At 39.0% G+C, this 17,265-nt stretch overlaps 1 protein-coding gene across 2 annotated transcripts in view; it reads left to right on the top strand.

Moving 5' to 3' along the window:
* DHX57 (DExH-box helicase 57) overlaps positions 1–17,265 on the top strand; it is a 75,703-nt gene that overhangs the window by 18,727 nt on the left and 39,711 nt on the right. For both annotated transcript variants that reach the window (XM_023216296.1, XM_023216297.1), the window contains 5 exons: positions 809–1,004; positions 1,876–2,000; positions 7,639–7,772; positions 8,941–8,995; positions 12,434–12,639. In XM_023216296.1, the coding sequence (XP_023072064.1) occupies positions 809–1,004; positions 1,876–2,000; positions 7,639–7,772; positions 8,941–8,995; positions 12,434–12,639 (716 nt within the window). The remainder of the gene's footprint in view (positions 1–808; positions 1,005–1,875; positions 2,001–7,638; positions 7,773–8,940; positions 8,996–12,433; positions 12,640–17,265) is intronic.

The following is a 17,265-nucleotide window of genomic DNA, read 5'->3' as shown; positions in this document are numbered from 1 at the left end:
CTCCCGGGTTCAAGTGATTCTCATGCCTCAGCCATCCGAGTAGCTGTGATGACAGATGCACCACTATGGTGCACTACCATAGCCAGCTAATTTTTTTGTGTTTTTAGTAGAGAGGGGGAGTTTTACCATGTTGGCCAGGCTGGTCTCGAACTCCTGGCCTCAAGTGATCTACCTGCCTTAGTCTCCTGAAGTGCTGGGATTACAAGTGTGAGTCACCACGCCCAGCCTTTATTTTTCTTTTAAAAACAACTTAATTATGGTGCATTATTTTTCCTGTTTTACATTCTCCTATTTAGCAGGGACAAATTGCAGACTTTATTTAGTTATTTATTCAAGAGTATACAATTTAATAATTACATTTATGTCCAGACCCAGTGATATGGTAACAATTCGTATCATCTAGTTTATCTTTTTAACCTCAGCCTAATCGTAGCCAAATTAATACATATCAAAGGGAAAAACGTAAAATATTTTGATAATCATAAGCTAATACTCCTTTTCTTTAGGGTTCATGGGTAGAGTTTACATTCCTAGAAGCATTTACAGACCTTAATCTAATGTCTGTTCAATAGTCCCAATTTTACAAATGTTACTAAACTATTATTTGATTGTCCTTTTGATTGGAGTGCAAATTCCTAGAATTTCTCACCTCTAGGTAATAAGTCAGGAGGTTGTTTTAGAAAATACCTGAATCTGAACAATTTGTGTTCTAATTAGCTTTATCACTTTCCTCATTCCGTATGATTGCTTCTTTAGTTAACTAGCCCTTGAAAACTTCATTTGAGGACTTATTTGTTTTAATATACAGATGTGGGAAAACCACACAGATTCCACAGTTTATTCTGGATGATTCTCTGAATGGACCACCTGAAAAGGTGGCCAACATCATCTGTACCCAACCCCGACGAATCTCTGCAATCTCTGTTGCTGAACGCGTTGCTAAAGAAAGAGCAGAGAGGGTGGGTCTGACCGTGGGATACCAGATTCGGTTAGAAAGTGTCAAGGTTTGTATGCTCTGCTTATTTCCTGGTAACAGAAATTTACGATTTTTAGGTATAAAGAGTTCTGGGGGTTAGGAGATTCATGGGCAATTTGGGATGTATACTTTCAGGCTATTTTTAAATTAATGATCACCTTCGGTAGGGGTGAGGTCCTTTTAGAAATATCTTGGGATAAGAACTCTTATGACTGGGTGCGGTGGCTCACGCCTGTAACCCCAGCACTTTGGGAGGCCAAGGCGGGCGGATCACCTCAGGTCGGGAGTTCGAGACCAGCATGACCAACATGTAGAACCCCATCTCTGCTAAAAATATAAAAATTAGCCGAGTGTGGTGGCACATGCCTGTAATCCCAGCTACCCGGGAGTCTGAGGGAGGAGAATCCCTTGAACGTGGGAGACGGAAGTTGCAGTGAGCTGAGATCATGCAATTGTACTCCAGCCTGGGCAACAAGAGCAAAACTCCGTCTCAAAAACAAAAAACAATAACAACAAAAAACACTCTTATTTGGTTGTATTAAATTTCCTCTGTAAAGCTTTTTATTTTTTATTGGCAGAAGTCATCTAGTAAAGACTGTTTTGTTCTTGAACTTGGGACTTAATCCATTTAACCAAATAAGGAGCAGACAAATTGAGAACTGATTTCATTATTCACTGTTTTTTAATGCTTTTTATGAAAATCTTAACATTTTGATATGAAGTAGAAAGGATTTTATTACTGTCCCTGGCAAGAAACTATATTTAGTATGGTTTCCTATTAAATGGAACTGCTAGTGTTTTCAATATTCTTTATCACTATCCATTCAAAATGGCTTTCCAGTAATGTTTCCTTTTTTGAAAATTTTATTAATGATTTATATTGCCCTTTCATGTGTAAGTCCTCAGCCACCAGACTGTTATACTGTACTACGGGAGTGCTACTGAGAAGGCTAGAAGGAGATACAGCTCTACAGGGAGTCTCCCATATCATTGTTGATGAAGTTCACGAGAGGACAGAAGAAAGGTAAAACAAAGACTTTCCTAGTGAACACACACTCACATGAAATAAAGGCATGGCAGAAAAAATTGTTTTCTAGTTCTAATTCAGTTTCATGCAGCTAGTAATGGTAATTTGCCACAAGGAAGACCTATGTTAGAGAAGAGCAACTGGTTTCTTGATTTCCAGAGTCTATACCACTAAAAAGGACAGGGTATGCTCATCACTTACTAGATGGAGTCATCCTATTAGGTTAGAAGGTATACTTCACACCATCCTGGGCATTATGCTAAGTTGATACCTTACTTAGTAGAAATAACAGATGTAATGCATGCTGTGGCTGAATGTATCTTCTTCCTTATTTGGTCAGTCATTCAGTCCTGACATTGATTCATGTATTTATTGAGCCTGCATTAAATGCCAAGTGATATATTAGTTGCTGCGGATACAGTGAGGAACAAGCATGTATGGCTCCCCCTCATCTCTAACAGTCTGGTAGAAAAAACGAATAATGAACAAGTAAATAAGTAAATGATTGCAAATTGGAATAATAAGCACTATGAAGGAATAAATGGCATGCTGTGTTTGGAGAGAGAGACCTATAGATGCTCAAAGATCGTATCTCTGTAAGATGACAATTTAAATTGAAAACTGAAGTATGGCCGGGTGCATGGCTTACACCCATAATCCCTGCACTTTGGGAGGCCGAGGTGGGAGGATCGCTTGAGCTCAGGAGTTAGAGCCCAACCTTGGCAACATAGTGAGACCATGTCTCTATGAAAAGTGAAAAAAAAAAAAAAAAAAAAAAAACAGCCAGTAGTCATTCTACTGGGGATACAGGAAAAAAAAAAAAAAAATTAGCCAGACGTGATGGCTCACACCTATGGTCCCAGCTACTCAGGCGGCTGAGGCAGGAGAATCAGTTGAACCCCCAGGAGGTTGAGGCTTCAGTGAGCTGTGATAGCACCACTGCACTCCACCCTGGTCAACAAAGCAAGACCCTGTCTCAAATTAAAAAAAAGGAAACTGAAATATGAGAAGGAATCCCAGGTGACAAACAGGGGCAAGGAAAGCATGTTTGAAGATTGTGCAGTGGGAAGGAGCTTTGTGAGTCCAGAAACAAGGAAAGCCAGTGCACCTGCTGTGTAGCAGCAAAGGGGAAAGTAGCACAGGGAACAAGCAGCAGGAGCCAGACCTTCCAGAGCCTTAAGCATCGTGAATAATAAAGCATGTGGATTTTATCTTATGAAATTAGAAGTCATTAAAGGGTGAGGCATAAAATAAAAATTCTTGCCAGACACAGTGGTGCATGCTTGTAGTCCCAGCTACTGAGGAGGCTGAGGCAGGAGGATTGCTTAAGTTCGGGAGTTCAAGGCTATAGTGTGCTATGATTGCACCTGTGAAGAGCCACTTCAGCCTGGGAAATATCATGAGACCCCCATCTCTTAGAAAAAAAAAAAAAATTAAAAGTCTCAATATTTTAAGTACTAAAGAGCTCCAGGAAGATGGATGGCATTAATCATAGTTTGTCATGTGGATCATGCCCTAGAGCAGTCAAAGAAAACTAGTGGGGGAAAAAAAAAGAGAAAGTCCTGTGAAAATTATGAAGTTTTCCCAAAAAGTATTATACCACTATAAATATCTTGAGAAGAAGAAAAATAGTCTAAGTAAATTTGGTGGACTGATAGGAAAGCAGAAAATAGCTAAAAGCAAAACATTAAAAAAAAAAAAAAAAAAGGATTGTTGGCGGGCACCTGTAGTCCCAGCTACTCGGGAGGTTGAGGCAGGAGAATCGCTTGAACCTGGGAGGTGGAGGTTGCTGTGAGCCGAGATCACACCACTGCACTCCAGCCTGGGCGACAGAAAAAAAGCACAAAAAAAAAAGGAATTGAACGGAGAAGATATATAACCAGAAGAACTATTAGAAGAAATAACACATTACTATTATTAGTAAATAAGACATATGAAGTAATTAGAAACTAAAGAAACCGGACTTTTAGATAAAAAGAATAAACCAAAAAAAAAAGAAAGAATTCCTAGAACAAGACAATAATAAATATTAAATGACTATACAGAAAATGTTGGAAATCTCTAAGGGGCAAATGATCTTTTTGTAGAAACTCCAGAAAACAATGGAAAAAAGAATTAATGGTAAATAATGTCATTTTGCAGCTGTTGGAAATGAACATCTGAAAGAAGAAATTTTTTTTAACAAAATCACTAAACAACTTGGAAGAGGAAACCAAATAAAACATTCTCTCAGACTAATGGTATTTAAATGATTGCGTTATAAAGATAAGTTTAAACTTTTAGGGAAAATTATATCCAGTATAATTTTGAATATGAAGAATAGCTTTGGATTCTATAACATTTGTACTTCCACAGACTTAAAGAAATGAGAACATAGCACTGGATTTGGTTCCTGGCTTAAATAGGAGAAAGATTTTTATAAAACCTAAGGATCTGTAGAATATGAACAGTTAAAAATTCAAAGATGTTCACATCTGAATAAAGATTAATTACACAGTGGAGAAGAGTGCTTCAAGCATTTACAAATACCAGTTTACAGGAAAGGATATACAAATTACAAGGAAAAGTAGGGGAATATTTGCTAACTCTGACTGAAAAAAGCAAAAACTAATAAAATCTAGGAACAAAAATCCGTGAAAATATTAACAAGATTAAAAGTTGAATATAGAAAGGTGACAGTAGTGTTAGTTTGAAATTTTGATAAATTTTCTAATCACAGAGATAACATGATCGTTCTAAAGCATTCAGTAAATACCAAAAAATGTAAAAGCAGAATCTCTGTCCCCTATAAAATTTCTAGTTACATGTTATAATTTTGGTCTCTTTTCTTCAGGGAGTATACTGGGAGTTAGAAGAGGGATATGGTAGAGAGATGTGTTTCCACAAACACTATTGGGATTATATAGTTTTGTCATGCTACTTTTGATTTAACAGAATGACAGTGTGAGTTAACGAATTATCTTTTTTTTTTTGAGACGAAGTCTCTGTCATCCAGGCTGGAGTGCAGTGGTGCAATCTCAGCTCACTGCAGCCTCCACCTCCCAGGTTCAAGCGATCCTCCTTCCTTAGCCTCCCAAGTAGCCAGAACTAGAGGTGCACGCCATCAGGCCTGGTTAATTTTTGTATTTTTTTAGTAGAGTCAGAGTTTCACCATGTTGGCCAGGCTTGTCTTGAACTCCTGAGCTCAAGTGATACGCTCGCCTTGGCCTCCTAAAGTGCTGGGATTTCAGGTGTGAGCCACCACGCCCAGCTGAATTATCTGTAAAATTAAGAGTTACATAAGGAAATTCTGAAGTCTGGATATACCATAAATTATTTAGCCATTTGCCTGTTGTTAGATTATTTCCCTTTTCCCTGAAAAAGAAACAAAAATAGTCATAAATGTAATTAAATTAGCTCTTTAAAAAGAGCTAAGTAGTATAAGAATATGTTTTCATTAAAAACTCAAACAGGCCAGGTACAGTGGCTCACACCTACAGGCCTCCCATTCTGGGATTGCTGATTATATGTTTAGTAATCCCAGCATTTTGGGAAGCCAAGGCAAGAGGATCACTTGAGCGCAGGAGTTTGAGACCAGCCTTGGCAATATAGGGAGACACCATCTCTACTATAAAAACAAAAACAAAAAAAATTAGCCCCAGTTACTCAAGAGACTGAGGCAGGAGGATCACTTGAACCCAGAAGTTCAAGGCTGCAGTGAGCAGTGATAACACCACTGCACTGCACTCCAGCCTGGATGACAAAGCGAAACCTTGTCTCAAAAAAAAAAAAAAAAAGAAAAGAAAAACATTATGGATAAAGTGAAAGTCCCTCTTAATACTCCCAGACCACTGTCAGTTCCTTTCTTAGAAGTAAACTGGTAATACGTCCTTCTATGCATGGATATAGATGTTTACTTTGTTAGAAATAGTTACTTTTGTTTTCTAACCTTTTTTTCTTACACAGATGATATATTCATTTAATAAGTCAATGGATATTCACAGAGTACTTACTATGTCCCAGGCATTGTTGTAGATCCTGGAGTAGTGAATAAAATTCTTGTCCTTGTAGAACTTCTATTCTAGTGGGAGAGCTCATCAATAAGCAAGATAAATAAGTAAAATACAGAATATAGTAATTGCTAAGAAGGAAAAATAAAGCAGAAAAAGACAATAGAAATGTAAGGGAGGAGAGCATTTGGAATTTTAAATAAGGTAGCCAAGGAAGTCCTCACTGAAAAAAATCTTTGGAGTAAGGACTTGAAGGAAGTGAGGGAGCTACCTGTGTGAAGGGCTAGGAGAAGCCCAGTCATCCAGGCAGATTAATACCATATACAGAAGATCCAAGGTGCATGCCTGAAAGACAGCAAGGAGAACAGTGAGCCGGTGCTAAGTGAATGAGCGGGAGAGCACTAGAAAAAGATGGGGAGCATGGGGTGTAGACCATGCCGTATAGAGCCTTGTTAGTAAGGATTGTAATGAGAAGTCATTGGATTCTGAGCGTAAGAGTGGCACAATCCGATTTTTCTTTTCTTTTTTGTCTTAAGAGATGGGGTCTTGCTATATTGGCCAGGTTGGTCTTGAACTCCTGGCCTCAAGCATTCCTCCCACCTCAGCCTCCCAAACTGCTAGGATTAAAGGTGTGAGCCACGGCACCCGGTCAACACAATCAGACTGACATTCGAAGAGCATTATTGGTTGGCTATATTGAGAACAGATTGCGAGGGGGCAAGGGCCAAGAGTCCAATTAGGGTGGTATTATTCTGCCATGTGTATTATTCCAGGCAACTTGGGATTTTTCCTACTAAAAATATGTCTTAGAGGTTTTTTCATGTTATTATCTAGAGCTCTACCTTATTCCTTGTATCTGCTTCATGTTATAATTAACCATTTCTCAGCTGATGGACATTTGGGTAGTTTCTGTTGTTTTATTATTACAAACAATGCTATAATGAAAATCTTTGTATATGCCTCTTTGTGGTACATGTAGATGTCAAGAAGTAGAATTATCAAATTTGTACCCTATACCAGCTAAGAGTAAAAATAAAAATAATTATAAAATTTGATGATAAATCCTGTTGGGATTTTGATTAGTACTGCTTGGACTTGGTTTATTTGAGAAATAATTTATATCTTTATACAGGTTGAGCATCCTTAATCCAAAAATCTGAAATGGTCCAAAATCTGAAACTTTTTGAGTGTTGACATGACACTACAAGTGGCAAATTCCACACCTGACACCTTTGCTCTCTGATGGTTCAATGTACACCAACTTTATTTCACGGACAAAATTATTCAAAATATTATATACAGTTACCTTTAGGCTATATGTATAATGTATATATGAAACATAAATGGATTTCATGTTTAGATTTAGGCCCCATCCCCAAAATATCTCATTATATATATGCAACTATTCCAAAATCTGAGAAAATTTGAAATCTGAAACACTTGCAGTTCCAAGCATTTCACATAAACGATATTCAACCTATAATAGTAAGGCTTCACATCCAAGAACATGACACACTATTCTATGAATGTTACGGGGTTTTTTTCCACAGAGATTTACACATTTCTTACTCAAAATATACCAAAAGTTACTAATTTTCATGTGTTAAATTTGTTTGATCCTCAGGTGTTTCTTTTATTTTCTCTAGTGACTTCTTGCTGCTAGTTTTGAAGGACATTGTATCGCAGAGGCCAGGTCTTCAAGTTATTTTAATGAGTGCGACTCTAAACGCTGAGCTTTTTTCAGAATATTTTAATTCCTGCCCAGTTATTACTATACCAGGTGAATAAAGTGCATCATTAAATATGTATCATTCTTACAAGCAAATATAATTATTTTAAAGTTTGAGACATAAGTAGATATGTATACCTCTTTCTAGAGAAGTGATTTATTTATAACATAAAATCATAACCATATAATGCAGCTGATAAGGAGGGAGATTTTTTTTTTCTTTTTTTTTTTTTGAGACGAAGTCTCGCTCTGGAGTGCAATGGCACGACCTCAGCTCGTGGCAAGCTCCGCCTCCTGGGTTCACACCATTCTCCTGCCTCAGCCTCCCAAGTAGCTGGGACTACAGGCACCTGCCACCACACCCGGCTAATTTTTTGTATTTTTAGTAGAGATGGGGTTTCACTGTGTTTGCCAGGATGGTCTTGATCTGACCTCGTGATCTGTCCGCCTTGGCCTCCCAAAGTGCTGGGGTTACAGGCATGAGCCACCACGCCTGGCCATTGCTGGGAGATTTTAATTTTTTTAGGGGACTTTTTAAAAAAGTCATAGTTACTTATTTCCAGCATTCCATTGTGTTTAACATCAAAGTTTATAGTGTCAGTCTGTCATAAAGAGGGAACTTGTGTCTGTGACAGTATATCTGTTCATTTCTGGATTCTGCTAAATTTCTGGATGTTGGTCCACTCTGGCAGAAAGTGAGGTTGGATAGTCTGTGTTTTCTTTTGGCACTTCCACAGTCTCATTGTGGAATTAATTTATCACTCTGAGCTTTGATTTATCCTTCTTCAATTGAATACTAAAAAGACACTTTGCAAACGCTGACTGATAAACAATAGTGCAGTTTATTTTAGTTATAGAGAATGCTGGCGATAAATCTGAGGAAGAAATGTTGTGTTTGATCTAGAATACAGTCGTTGAATGTTAAGAGGTCCTCTGTGGTGGAAGTGTGGGGGGAGGGTATAAAATGTATAACAGGTAAAAGAAAAAGTCTTAGCAAAGGATCATTTCTCTGCCTTTACACTGTCTTCTGTTTACTGACTGAAATCTACCCTTTACGATTTCTGTTACCAAGAACTTTTCCTCTTAATACTATTAAGACCACAGAACAAATAGAACATTAGCATGACAAGCTTTAAGAGAATTTTATATATATAAACTATTTCAAGATGGTTGAATGGGTGTTCTCAGGCTTTTCTATTTTATCTCCTTGTTTTTCTAGGTCGTACATTTCCTGTTGATCAATTTTTTTTGGAAGATGCAATTGCTGTGACAAGGTAAGGAAGATACCAATTAAGATTCAGTGAAAGGACCTGGCATAGTGGCTCATGCCTGTAATTCTAGCACTTTGGGAGGCCAAGGTGGGAGGATCCTTTGAGGCCAGTTCAAGACCAGCTTGGGCAACACATTGAGACCCCCATCTCTTGAGAGAAAAAAAAGATTCAGTGAAACATTGAAAACAGAATATTTGACCCTCAATGTGCCAGAATACTAATACATGTGTTAGTCTGTTTTTCTAATTTTTCTACACTTGATCTTAGCCAAAAAGCCAAGAAGTGATTTTCTTCTATTTTTTCTGTTTGAACATTTTGTTCTCCCCTCTCTTTCAGTAAACAGGTGGCCAATATTTAAATCCCTCTACTTACTTTTTCTTTTCTTTTTTTTTTTTTCTCTTGAGATAGAGTCTTACTCTGTTGCCCAGGCTGCTGTGCAGTAGTGCAATCGTAGCTCACTGTAGCCTCGAACACCTGGCTCAAGCAGTCCTCCTACTTCAGCCTCCTGAGTAGCTGGACTACAGACACACACCACCATGCCTAATTTTTTTTTAATGGTTTTGTAGAAACAGAGGTCTCATTATGTTGTCCAGGCTGGCCTCAAACTCCTGACCTCCAGCAGTGCTCCTGCCTTGCCTCCCAAAGTGCTGGGATTACAGTCATGAGCCACCATGCCTGGCCCCCTCTACATACTATAACTTTAGCAAGTAGCTTAATCTCTCTGTACTTTAGGTTTAATGAATTAATACTTGCTGATTCTGCTGAGAGCATAAAAAAATTAATGAATTAATACTTGCAAAGTGCTTAGAACTGTGCTTGGTACATAGTGGATGCTCTCAAATGTTAGCAGTTATTGGCCGGGCACGGTAGTTCACACCTGTAATCCCAGCACTTTGGGAGGCCAAGGCGAGCGGATCACCTGAGGGCAGGAGTTCAAGACCAGCCTGGCCAACATGGTGAAACCCCATCTCTACTAAGAATACAAAAATTTGCTGGGCGTGATGGTGCATGCTTGGAATGCCGGCTACTTGGGAGACTGAGGCAGGAGAATTGCTTGAACCTGGAAGGCAGAGGTTGCAGTGAGCTGAGACCATGCCATTGCACCCAGCCTGGGCGGCAGAGTAAAACTCTGTTTAAAAAAAAAAAAAAAAAGTTAGCTATTATCATCATCATCATCATTCTACTCGCATAGAGTTTGCAGTATAGCCTGAGTGTTAAGATATCTGTATAAACAATTGTAAGTACTAGGTAGAAAATGTTAATGTCCATTGTATATAAACAGATCTCTCTTCTTTGAAAGCCGTACTTTCTCTTCTTAGTCTTTGATCTTGAGGATTCCCCAAGATTTTCCTTGTACTGTTTCTTCTCACTATTAACTCTCCCTCGGCTACCTTAGACTCATGTGATTTCAGCTGTCATCCCTGTGCCGAGAACTCCCAGATCAGTATCTTCATTCCTGACCTCTGAGCTCTAGAATGAAACACCGTTAGTATCTGGCAGCTTAAATACAAGTCAGAATTTTTCTCCTTCTCTGTTCCTTCCTTCTCTAATAAGCCCCCCTCCTAATTCCATAGTCATTTAATGGTACTATATTCTCAAGCTAAAAACCCAAAACCAGTGGCTCTCAAATTTTAATGTGCAATAAGAATACTTGGGGAGCTTCTTAGAATTATTATTTTCTAGGCCCTATCCCACTGCCATTGAACATGAGTGTCTGAGGAAATCATCTTTCAACTAGTTTACCTGTCTTTACTTTTTTTCACTGCTTCCAGAATATGTATATATATTTTTAGACAGCCTCACTCTGTCACCCAGGCTGAGTGCAGTGGTGCGATCATAGCCCACTGCAGCCTTGGTCTCCTGGGCCCAAGTGATCCTGTTACCTGAGAATACCAAGTAGCTGGGACTACAGGTGTGTGCCACCATGCCTGGCTAATTTTTTTATTTTTAGTAGAGACAAGGTCTCACTAAGTTGCCCAGGCTCAGAATTATCTTTAAACATAGAATTGGTCACATTCCTCCTATTCTTAGAAACTTTCATTGGTTCCCTATCAGTCACACTTTATGGACACTCAAGGCCCATATCATCTGGCCCCAGCCAATATTTAACTTCCTTTCGTTCTTTATTTTCCTACCTACACAAACCTTAGCACTGTCAGACTACTTGTTATTTCTCAAAGATGCCATACTATTGCTGTCTGTATTTCTTTTCCCCACTTCCTTCTCTAGTCATTCTTTAACACCCAACTTGAATGCTACCTCCATGAAGTTTCCTATTTCTGCTATTAAAAATTAATCACTTCTTTATTGGAAGTCACACAGTACTTTTCTTGTGCCTCTAATGACATTTATTTCTGTCTGTCTTACAGTACAGCGAGTTGTTTTGTTCTGTTCTCACTAGTTTGTAAGCTCCTTGAAAGTGTATTTATTTTTCTATACCATACCACCACCACTGCCGTAGTCCCTTGTCCAAAAAAGACATTCAGTAAATGTTCAATAAACAAACAAATGGTGAATGTGAAAAGAGTATATGGCATTTAATGGAGAGAAGGGATTGGAGGAAGTCAGCATTATAGAATCATAGGTTTTTAAATCTTTTTTTAAAAAAAGCTACAATACACTTTATGCAAATAAAATCTTATGGGAAATCATCGAAAAATGAAACATAAAACAGGAATGATCGGGCTGAAAGAATAGCCTCCAGTTACTTACTTTGCTCCCATTCCCTTACCTTTCCCTGGGGCTTTGAGCAACATTTAAGGCTCCAGGAAAAAAAATTCAAGGCAGTTATCTATGCCAATTTCCCAAAAGATGAGAAAGTAAAGCCCTTTGAAATTGACTTGCTGGAAGTCTCATAGCAGGTTGGTTTAGTGGCAGACCTAGAACTCAAATCCAGAGCTTTTGTTTTCAAATCTATTCATTTTTCTGCTTTGTCATGATGTCTAATAGTGTTGTCACTAACAAATATTAAACTATCCAGTTGTGAGAGTTTTGAAATGTTTTAAGGACAGTCTTAGGTTGATGTTCAGCCAACAGCTAGAAACTTGGGTCCAAATTTGATTGCAACAAAAGGGAATCAGCGGCCTGGAAATTATCATAGAAACAAGAGGATCAATAAGATTGCCAAAGAAGAATTAAAAATGAAGAGGGGTGTTACTGAGGCTGTAACTCAGATGTGTTTTCTGAATGTCCACGGCATTATTCCTGGATAGAGCTTTTCTCCAAATTCTTAGCTGGTCTCCAAGACAGACCTAAAAGCGTTGCAGTGTGTTCCCAACCAGAAATAGGGTACAGCAAGAATCCTGGACTAGTGGAAGGATGGCACATGAATTGGACAGAAACAGTGACATTTTGCTGAATGAGCACGTGAAATAGGTGAATTATTTCCCTCCTCACCAACAGAACCACATACACACAACCACATTCCTTTGTCTTTCTCAGGTATGTATTACAGGATGGGAGCCCATATATGCGGTCCATGAAACAGATTTCAAAAGAAAAGCTTAAAGCAAGGCGGAACAGAACTGCATTTGAAGAAGTGGAAGAAGACCTGAGGCTCTCCCTTCACCTCCAGGATCAGGATTCTGTCAAAGATGTAGTGCCAGATCAACAGTTAGATTTTAAGCAGCTCCTGGCCCGCTATAAAGGTAACATGCCTCCTGGGGGAATATTTTAACTATGCCAAAGATTTCTAGTATTCTTTCTTACCATGATGTGGAAGAATAAAAATACGATTCTTGTTTCATAGTTACATTGCCTTTAATTCATCGGAGAAACCTGAAACCTAGAAAAATAGCTCAGATACATATTTAGAATATAATTGTTACTCTATTTGCCAATGGGTTTTTTTTCTAATTATGAAAGAAATATGTGCTCATTAGAGAAAAATTGTGAGGTAGTAAAATGTAAGTTATATTCTTGTATATTTTGTAGCTTTTTATTTTGATGTGATTTCACATTTACAGAAAAGTTTGCAAGACTAAACAATGAACTCTCATATATCCTTTACCCCAATTCACCAGTTGTTAATGTTTTGCTTCATTTTTTTGCTTTATCATTTGCTCTGGATGCATGTATTTTTTTTTTTTTTTTCTGAATCTCCTGAGAGTAAGTTGCAGATATGACACGCCTTTACCCTTAATACTTTAGTATGATTTTTCTAAGAACAAGGACATTCTCTTACATAACCACAGTACAGTGATCAAAATGAGGACATTTAACACTGATACAATTATATAATTCACAGTCCATACTCAGATTTGAACAATTATCTCAATAATGTTTATTTTTGCTCTATTTTCCTGATTCAGGATCCTATCATGGATCATGTATTACATTCAGTCATGTGTTCTTAGTCTCCTTTGATCTAGAACAGCTCCTCATCCTTTGTCTTTTAGTGACCTTGATATTTTTAAAGATTATTTTGTAGAATGTCCATCCATTTGGGTTTGGTATTTCCCCATGATTAAATTTAGGTTATACATTTTTGGCTGGAGCATCACAAAAACAATCTTGATTTCTCAATGCATCATATCAAAAGGCACATGGGCCCCGTGGTGTTGGTTTGTCCCATTATTGGCAATGTTAACTTGTTCACTTGGTAAAGTGATGTTTGCTATGTTTTTCCCCTGGATAATTACTATTTCTTTTGTAGTTAATAAGTTGCTTATAAAGCAATATTTGACATGATTTTAAAATCCTTTAATATCCCACTAGTTTTAGCATTATTCATGGGCTTTTAAAGTAACATCTTTTGAGGCCTACCCTGTGCTGAGCTTTTTATGTATGTTGGTAGGTACTTCCTCCTCCCATGCCAGACTCTAGCTGGCTACTCTTTGTTCCTATGTGGTCTTGTATCCATATAAGCTAAACTGAACCCATAGAAACCCCAGGATTACTACTTTTGCTTTCTTCCTTGAAGCCTAGACTAGAAGCAGATCTCAGCTGCCCTTCTTTCTCCTTTTTCCCTAGACTGTCACCCCTGTTCCTCTTAGTTCTTCCCAAAAAAGGGTGTTTATCATTCATGAGTAAGAGCTTCCAATCCGTTACTGCTTCTGTAGGATAAGCGGCAAATGAATTTTCCTTTTTCTCCATCTACCAAAGACAGTTCCCAATCCTGGATGTGGAATGGTAATCACCAAGGAATTACGATATTTGCCATTGTTCTGTTGTTTAGGAAGATAAGCATAGCTCCCTAACATTTTATTTCATCTTCCCAGTATTGAGAGATGTAAAGCTAAGAGAATGGACTTGTATTTTATAGACCTGGGTTCAACTCCAAGGCTCTCATAAAACCAGCTAATGATCTTGAGCAAGTTCTTTATCATCTCTGCACCTCAGTTTCCTTATCTATAAAGTGGAGTCATTTAGAGGAGTATAATACAAACCCACAAGGATAGTGCCCAGCTAGTAAGTACAGATCTGTGATTCTAATTAAAATATGTCTAACTCAAACCTTTGTGTTCTTTTTATACATCATACCAACTGATAATTCCCATTCCCTTATTCCATTAAATTATGGAACAAGAAAATTCCTTTGAGGTTGGGCACGGTGGCTCACGCCTGTAATCCCAACACTTTGGGAGGCTGAGGCAGGAGGATCACATGAGCCCAGGAGTTCAAGACCAGCCTGGGCAATATATTGAGACCTTGTCTCTACTACAAATGTTTTTTAAAATTAGCTGAGCATGGTGGTTGGCACCTATAGTCTCAGCTACTCAGGAGGCTGAGGGGGAGGATTGCTTGAGCAAAGGAATTCAAGGTTGCAGTGAGCTATGATCGCACCAGTGCACTCCAGTCCCACCAGAGTGAGACCCTGTCTCAAAAAAAAGAAAATCCCTTTGGCATCTCTTTCAAAATTTTGGAGTTTTCTTTTAAAATTATCACTGAATCTAATCCATGACTTTCTAATTTTAAGCACAAAGGTTACGAAAGTTCAGAAAGTACCTTTGGGACCTCCTTTTTAAGGAAGGAGAATGGAGGACTTGAGGTCGGGAAACATGACTCTGCCACCAGCTTCTGTATGGTACTGGGCTGATTGCTTAGCTTCTCTGAGCTTCTGGTTCTCTGTTTTTGTTTTTGTTTTTTTAAAAAAGTCCTTATAAAAATTAGCCAGGCGTGGTGGCGCACGCCTGTAGTCCCAACTGTTTGGGAGGTTGAGGAATGAGAATCTCTTGAACCCAGGAGGCGGGGGCTACAGTGAGCCAAGATTGCACCACTGCACTCCAACCTGGGCAACAGAGCAAGACTCCATCTCAAAAAAAAAAAGCCTTGAACTAGTTGATCTCAATGTTCTCTTTCACCTTTCAGCAAATTAAATATGTTTCCTAGCTCAATTTTTAAGGCATGTTTAGTTTTTCTTTGAAAAAATTAATAATTGGTCAATTAAAATATATTATTGATTTGGCTGGGCACAGTGGCTCATGCCTATAATCCCAACACTTTGAGAGGCTGAGCCCAGGAGTTCAAGACCAGCCTAGGCAACATGGTGCCGCCTTGTCTCTTTAAAATTTTTTAAAATTAGCTGGTGTGGTGGTATGCACCGATAGTCCCTGTTACTCAGGAGGCTGAGGTGAGAGATCATTTGAACCCCAAGGGCCAAGGCTGCAGTAAGCCATGATCATGCCACTATATTCTATCCTGAGCAAAAGAATGAGACCCTGTCTCAATAATAATAGTTTTAAAAAACAAAACTATGTGCAATTTTTTTTTTTTTTCGATTAGCTGATCCTTTCTTCTTTTTGAAAAGTCTGGCTTTTTGGAATCTTGGCAAAGAAAAGTGATTCCTGCTCCACCTTGCTTACCCAACCACACCCTTTTTTGTGCAGCCTGTTTCTTCCTTTTTTTATTTTTGACCAACATGGCATTCACTCTACTAGAACAACATTGTTTCAAAACTGCTTTTTTCTTTTTTTTTTATTGAGATGGAGTCTTGCTCTGTCGCCTGGCTGGAGTGCAGTGGCATGATCTCGGCTCACTGCAACCTCCACCTCCTGGGTTCAAGTGAGTCTCCTGCCTCAGCCTCCCAAGTGGCTGGGATTACAGGCGCCCACCACCACCACCATGTCCGGCTAATTTTTTTTTTGTAGTTTTAGTAGAGACGGGGATTCCCCATATTGGTCAGGCTCGTCTCAAACTCCTGACCTCAGGTGATCCGCCCATCTCAGCCTCCCAAAGTGCTGGGATTACAGGCATGAGCCACCACACCCAGCCGAAACTGCTTTCGTCCATCTTCAAACTTCTCATATAGAAAGTTTCCCTTCCTTAGTACCAACTATAGTTATTTTGTTCCAATTAAACTGTAGTTAGGGCGATAGGTCATTAGGAGGGCCTGAGAAGAAAGGACAGCAGTCTTTGAAGAGTTAGTCACCCCAACAATATACTATTGCTTTTAAAAGAGCTAAGGCGGCCAGGCGCGGTGGTTCACGCCTGTATCCCAGCAGTTTGGGAGGCTGAGGCAGGCGGATCACAAGGTTAGGAGTTCGAGACCAGCCTGATCAACATGGTGAAACCCCATCTCTAACTAAAAACACAAAAATTAGCTGGCCATGGTGGTACGCGCCTGTAATCCCAGCTACTCAGGAGGCTGAGGCAGGAGAATCGCTTGAAACCGGGAGGCGGAGGTTGCAGTGAGCCGAGATCACGCCACTGCACTCCACCCTGGGTGATAGAGCAAGACTCTGTCTCAAAAATAAAATAAAATAATAAAATAAAAGAGCTGAGGCTTGTAGTACATCCTACAGAACTACATCATTTGCCAGGTCACAGACAGTTTAGGAGATTGTGACTGGAGAGATTGTGAGGGTCTATGAATAGACTTCACGGGTGTTAATGAAGACATTACAATCACATTTATTTTTCAGGGAAAATCCATCACTTATCATTTCCTGAAAGGAACCTAAAGGTTCAGTGGGTCACCGTTATAAAAATGCTGGTGAAAGTTGTGGTCTCTGTCCATTGATTGCCATAGGTTAGTGTTACCTGGACTTCCAGCATATCTCATTCATGATTTGATTGAATCTAGGAGAAGTTTCTAAAATGCATTTGACTTTGAATTTTGTTTCCAGAACGCAAGCTTTCTGAAGGGTAAAAGAGGGGAAGGAACAAGGAGAGTAAAAACTGGCCTGTCTGGGTCTTTCCAACAGGGGCAGGAACCTGCTCTTTAGGTCATTGTTCAAGCAAAAATTACTTCTGATGAGGCTAGATTTTCTGGGAAACTAAATAAAAAATGTGGGCTGGGTGTGGTGGCTGTAATCCCAGCACTTTGGGAGGCT

This window comes from Piliocolobus tephrosceles, chromosome 15, assembly GCF_002776525.5.
Source record: "Piliocolobus tephrosceles isolate RC106 chromosome 15, ASM277652v3, whole genome shotgun sequence".
NCBI lineage: Eukaryota > Metazoa > Chordata > Mammalia > Primates > Cercopithecidae > Piliocolobus > Piliocolobus tephrosceles.
Note: the sequence above shows the minus strand (reverse complement) of the source record. Positions and strands in the feature narration are given on the sequence as shown.